Source organism: Phyllobates terribilis, unplaced genomic scaffold (genome assembly GCF_046119375.1).
Source record: "Phyllobates terribilis strain yellow unplaced genomic scaffold, ASM4611937v1 Scaffold_2__4_contigs__length_985480577, whole genome shotgun sequence".
NCBI classification, from domain to species: domain Eukaryota; kingdom Metazoa; phylum Chordata; class Amphibia; order Anura; family Dendrobatidae; genus Phyllobates; species Phyllobates terribilis.
Genome location: NW_027362762.1, coordinates 808,639,845 through 808,645,994, shown reverse-complemented (window position 1 = coordinate 808,645,994; position 6,150 = coordinate 808,639,845). Strand labels below are relative to the sequence as shown.

General features: G+C 47.2%; 1 protein-coding gene across 1 annotated transcript in view; it reads left to right on the top strand.

Annotated features, from left to right (window-relative positions):
- The first annotated feature begins 602 nt into the window (after positions 1–602).
- Positions 603–6,150, top strand: part of LOC141247907 (microtubule-associated serine/threonine-protein kinase 3-like) — a 28,072-nt gene continuing 22,524 nt past the window's right edge. Inside the window, exons 1-7 of the mRNA XM_073669289.1 lie at positions 603–617; positions 1,984–2,069; positions 4,559–4,767; positions 5,133–5,271; positions 5,362–5,494; positions 5,686–5,851; positions 5,968–6,066. Of these exons, the coding sequence (XP_073525390.1) occupies positions 603–617; positions 1,984–2,069; positions 4,559–4,767; positions 5,133–5,271; positions 5,362–5,494; positions 5,686–5,851; positions 5,968–6,066 (847 nt within the window). The remainder of the gene's footprint in view (positions 618–1,983; positions 2,070–4,558; positions 4,768–5,132; positions 5,272–5,361; positions 5,495–5,685; positions 5,852–5,967; positions 6,067–6,150) is intronic.

Here is a 6,150-nt window from a genome sequence, read left to right as displayed (position 1 = left end):
TATATGTCTCCCATCCTGGTATATATGTCTCCCATCCCGGTATATATGTCTCCCATCCCGGTATATATGTCTCCCATCCTGGTATATATGTCTCCCATCCTGGTATATATGCCCCCTATCCTGGTATATATGTCCCCCATCCTAGTATATATGTCCCCATCCTGGTATATATGTCTCCCATCCTGGTATATATGTCTCCCATCCTGGTATATATGTCCCCATCCTGGTATATATGTCTCCCATCCTGGTATATATGCCCCCCATCCTGGTACATATGCCCCCTATCCTGGTATATATGTCCCCCATCCTAGTATATATGTCCCCATCCTGGTATATATGTCCCCATCCTGGTATATATGTCTCCCATCCTGGTATATATGTCCCCATCCTGGTATATATGTCTCCCATCCTGGTATATATGTCCCCATCCTGGTATATATGCCCCCCATCCTGGTATATATGTCTCCCATCCTGGTATATATATCCCCATCCTGGTATATATGTCTCCCATCCTGGTATATATGTCCCCATCCTGGTATATATGCCCCCATCCTGGTATATATGCCCCCATCCTGGTATATATGTCTCCCGTCCTGGTAAATATGTCTCCCATCCTGGTAAATATGTCTACCATCCTGGTATATATGTCCCCATCCTGGTATATATGTCTCCCATCCTGGTATATATGTCCCCATCCTGGTATATATGCCCCCCATCCTGGTATATATGTCTCCCATCACATGTTAATTCTATACATTCTATCTATCAGGAGACACCAGAAGGCGATGACAAAGATGAGCAAAACCCAGAAACCCCTGACCCTGATAGGAGTCAGCCGGGGCCGAGCAGCGATCTGATTACAGGTGAGCCGATCACACAACCTTCTACAGGAAATATCCGGAGATTATACAGAACAGGGGATAATGTCACACTTACTCTTTCCACTCTGTGTAATGGGAACCTGGCAGCACATGTTACATATGGGAGTAGTGGGAGAACTGGACAGGATTTTTTCTGCCATTTTTTGTAGAAATTCAATGTCCTAGTCAGGAGAAATCTAACCTAGAAGTCATATACAAATCAAGATGGAAGTGCACTGGGGGCGTGGAAGAAGAAATCTGCGTGCAGGGACACGCCCCCAGTGCACTTCCAGGCTAATTTGCATATGCCTGCTCTCTCTCTCCCCATCACTCCCATGTATAGCGAGGGTGATGGGTTCCTCATTCATGTGGTGATTGGGGTCCTCCATCATGTACAAGACATTTATCTATGCGCCGTACGTTCTGGTATTTAGGTCACGTTCACATGTTCAGTATTTGGTCAGTATTTGTAAGCCAAAATCAGGAGAGGAACAATCAAAGGAAAAGTATAATAGAAACACGCCCAACAATTCTGCATTTTTCACCCAATCCTGGGTTTGGCTTACAAATACTGATGTAAAATACTGATAAAATACTGACCGTGTGAACGTGGCCTTAGAGTCCCCATATAACGAGTATTAATCCCATTTACAGACGTCTCGTCATTTCCCCGTTATATTGCTGTATTATGTATGTAGGATTCATGTCGTCTAATACATTTTATTTCTTCATCATTTTATCACTATTGTAGAAACATCTGATCTGGCGGATCCTGACAGTGTGATCTTAGAGATCCCGGAGATCCAAGAACCTGCCGGTGTAAGTATCATAGAGGGAGATGTCTGTGCGTCACTGATCATGGGGTGTGAATGACCCGTCCAGTATTCCCCCATATAACCAGGGGACATCTCTATTCTAAGAGGAGGTGACACTATTCTTCTGATTCCGGGGTATGGCGGAGCCCCTGATATCACATCCGTGTCTGCGGAGCGTCCGGCTTGTATCGTCCCTACATCGGATCAGTGACATCAGCTGGGACATAATATCGGAGGAGACGTTTCTGGATCTGGAGCTTTTCTCCAGCAGCTTCTAGATCTTAATATCATTTCTTCTTCTTTTATAGAACTTGATGGAATCATTGATCCCGGCGAGAAAGCAGCATATGAGCGACTACGAAACCTCCAAACTGATCAGCAGCGGAGCTTTTGGGTGAGATTTCTGTTGGCATAATCCCCATTTCTCAGGGTTCCCTATGACAACATTTCAGCCTCTGTGCTCTGCCAATCAGTGTTGTCATAGGGACATGATCTGAGTCCACTGTCCACATCTAATTGTAACTATTCAGCTCAGTCATAAACAGTTGAGCAAACTGATCTGTAACAAATCAAACTGCTAAGGAAAGAGATTAAAATAATGTAATGTATTCCACTTGTCTGTCCTAGACCCTCATCTGTCCTTACGCCGCCTCCTCCATCAGAGCTACCCTGACCTGGGTGAGGGTCTGGCAGATGCGGAATTACACAGACCACCCATAGGTGATAATGTTACCTTAGTGAGGGTCTGGCAGACGCGACATTGTGCAGACCTCCCATAGGTGATAATGTGACCTGGGTCAGGGTCTGGCGGATGTGGCATTGTGCAGACCTCCCATAGGTGATAATGTTACCTGGGTGAGGGTCTGGCAGATGCGGCATTACGCAGACCTCCCATAGGTGATAATGTGACCTGGGTGAGGGTCTGGCAGATGCGGCATTACGCAGACCTCCCATAGGTGATAATGTGACCTGAGTCAGGGTCTGGCGGATGTGGCATTGTGCAGACCTCCCATAGGTGATAATGTTACCTGGGTGAGGGTCTGGCAGATGCGGCATTACGCAGACCTCCCATAGGTGATAATGTGACCTGGGTGAGGGTCTGGCAGATGCGGCATTACGCAGACCTCCCATAGGTGATAATGTGACCTGGGTCAGGGTCTGGCGGATGTGGCATTGTGCAGACCTCCCATAGGTGATAATGTTACCTGGGTGAGGGTCTGGCAGATGCGGCATTACGCAGACCTCCCATAGGTGATAATGTGACCTGGGTGAGGGTCTGGCAGATGCGGCATTACGCAGACCTCCCATAGGTAATAATGTTACCTTGGTGAGGGTCTGGCAGACGCGGCATTGTGCAGACCTCCCATAGGTGATAATGTTACCTGGGTGAGGGTCTGGCAAACGTGGCATTGTGCAGACCTCCCATAGGTAATAATGTGACCTCGGTCAGGGTCTGGCGAATGTGGCATTACGCAGACCTCCCATAGGTGATAATGTAACCTGGGTCAGGGTCTGGCGGATGTGTCATTGTGCAGACCTCTCATAGGTGATAATGTGACCTGGGTAAGGGTCTGGGAGACGTGACATTGTGTAGACCTCCCATAGGTAATAATGTGACCTGGGTCAGAGTCTGGCAGACGTGGCATTGTACAGACCTCCCATAGGTGATAATGTTACCTGGGTCAGGGTCTGGCGGATGTGGCATTGTGCAGACCTCCCATAGTTGATAATGTGACCTGGGTGAGGGTCTGGCAGACGTGACATTGTGCAGACCTCCCATAGGTGATAATGTGACCTGGGTGAGGGTCTGGCAGATGTGGCATTACGAAGACCTCCCATAGGTGATAATGTGACCTGGGTAATGGTCTGGCAGACGTGGCATTGTGCAGACCTCCCATAGGTGATAATGTTACCTGGATGAGGGTCTGGCAGACGTGGCATTGTGCAGACCTTCCATGGGTGATAATGTGACCTGGGTCAGGGTCTGGTGGATGTGGCATTGTGCAGACCTCCCATAGGTGATAATGTGACCTGGGTGAGGGTCTGGCAGACGCGGCATTGTGCAGACCTTCCATAGTTGATAATGTGACCTGGGTCAGGGTCTGGCGGATGTGGCATTGTGCAGACCTCCCATATGTGATAATGTGACCTGGGTGAGGGTCTGGCAGATGTGGCATTGTGCAGACCTCCCATAGGTAATAATGTGACCTGGGTAAGGGTCTGGCAGACGTGGCATTGTGCAGACTTCCCATAGGTAATAATGTTACCTGGGTGAGAGTCTGGCAGACGTGGCATTGTGCAGACCTCCCATAGGTAAAAATGTGACCTGGGTGAGGGTCTGGCAGATGTGGCATTGTGCAGACCTCCCATAGGTGATAATGTGACCTGGGTCAGGGTCTGGCGGATGTGGCATTACGCAGACCTCCCATAGGTGATAATGTGACCTGGGTCAGGGTCTGGCGGATGTGGCATTGTGCAGACCTCCCATAGGTGATAATGTGACCTGGGTGAGGGTCTGGCGGATGTGGCATTACGCAGACCTCCCATAGGTGATAATGTGATCTGGGTGAGGGTCTGGCAGATGTGGCATTGTGCAGACCACCCATAGGTGATAATGTGATCTGGGTGAGGGTCTGGCAGACGTGGCATTGTGCAGACCTCCCATAGGTGATAATGTGACCTGGGTCAGGGTCTGGCAGACGTGGCATTGTGCAGACCTCCCATAGGTGATCTATGTAGTGTTTTTTCATGGATGTTTAGATGTGGATTTCTAGTGATGGCTGGACTTGTATTAAACAGTAGTACAGAAGATCATTTAATGACTTCTATAGATGGACTGTTAATAAGGATTTATTATAAACCATGGATTCTTCTTCTTTCCAGGGCCGTCTACTTAGTGCACCACAAAGACTCACAGCAGATCTTCGCTATGAAGAAAATAGCCAAGAAGAACCTGGATACTCCAAAAGAAGTGGAATGGGCCTATCTGGAGAGGGACATCCTGACATTCGCTGATTGTCCCTTTGTGACCTCCATGCTCTGCTCCTTCCCTACGAGATCTCACCTGTGTATGGTCATGGAGTATGTAGGAGGTAGGACATGTCCATGTATTATATTCAGCCCATGTCTGCTGACATCTTATCATTAGGATTGTCCAGGTGGACGGTTACATCCCCGCAGAGCATTTACTATAGATATTAGGGAAAGTCATTGATGGTGGTCTCCCTGTATGTCCGCACTGAGCCCGTCAGTATCTCCAGCTGGAGACGAGACGTGACATCACTTTATTAGTGATATGGACGACATCTCACCATGACTTCAGACTAATATTCTGTGCACTATACATTATGTCTGTATATATTCTCTCCTGCCCCAATATCTCCGCTCACTTCTCATGATACATGGTGGTGATCTGCTGTATAAACCCCTCACCGGCCATATTTCCTTTCTCCTATAGGTGGAGACTGTAGGACCCTCCTGACCAGGTATGGTCCTTTTCCTGTCCTCATGGCCCGCTTGTACTTTGCAGAAGCGGTTCTTGCTGTGGAATACCTGCACAGCTATGGTGTGGTGCACAGAGACCTGAAACCGGACAAGTAAGTGCCCCCTGTAGTATAATAAAGGGGGGAAAGTTATCATTTATTATCACACGGACTGTGCAGCTAAAACCATCTTCTCTTTCACAGCCTCTTGATTACATCTGCTGGACACATAAAAGTCACCGATTTTGGGCTTTCAAAAGTTGGTCTCATGATACCAAAAACCAACACGCACAAGGAATCAATGGAGGACATCACCAGAGAGTTCATGGACACTGGGGTAGGCATCGCTTACAGGAACTCAGCTGGTTCTTTACAAATCTCTTCACACCATTGTCTCTTCTCTACGTTCTTCATTTGTAGAGAACTTTTCCTCTGATATTTTATCTTCTGTTATTGTATTTTTATGGCGAGAACTTGTCATAATAATGGTTTCATCAGTTCTCATCTCGATCTTCTGTTTATTTCCAGGACTGTGGCACCCCGAATTACAAGGCCCCAGAGATCATCCTGAACAAAGGCTGTGGAAGACCTGTTGACTGGTGGTCAATGGGGATAATCCTATATGAATTTCTGGTGGGATCTGTACCATTTGATGGGGATTCCCTAACTGATGTTTATAAAAGTATTGTCACTGGTAAGTAGAATAATCCGATCGTTGCTGTGACTGGTTACATTAGTTTGCTTATTCCCTTTGCTTTATCTTATAGTCCAATACAGAGCTTTTATTTTCTGCAATTTTCTATATAACAGGAGACATCATTTGGGATTTTGATCACGCTCCTCACCCCAATGCTCAGGACCTCATCACTGACCTGCTCAGAACAAATCCTGCACATAGACTTGGGACAGGTAACAGATATATCACTCATGTCCAGGAGAATCAGCACATCTCTATCTGCCTATTTCTAGTTCTCCAAACTATGACTTTCAGTC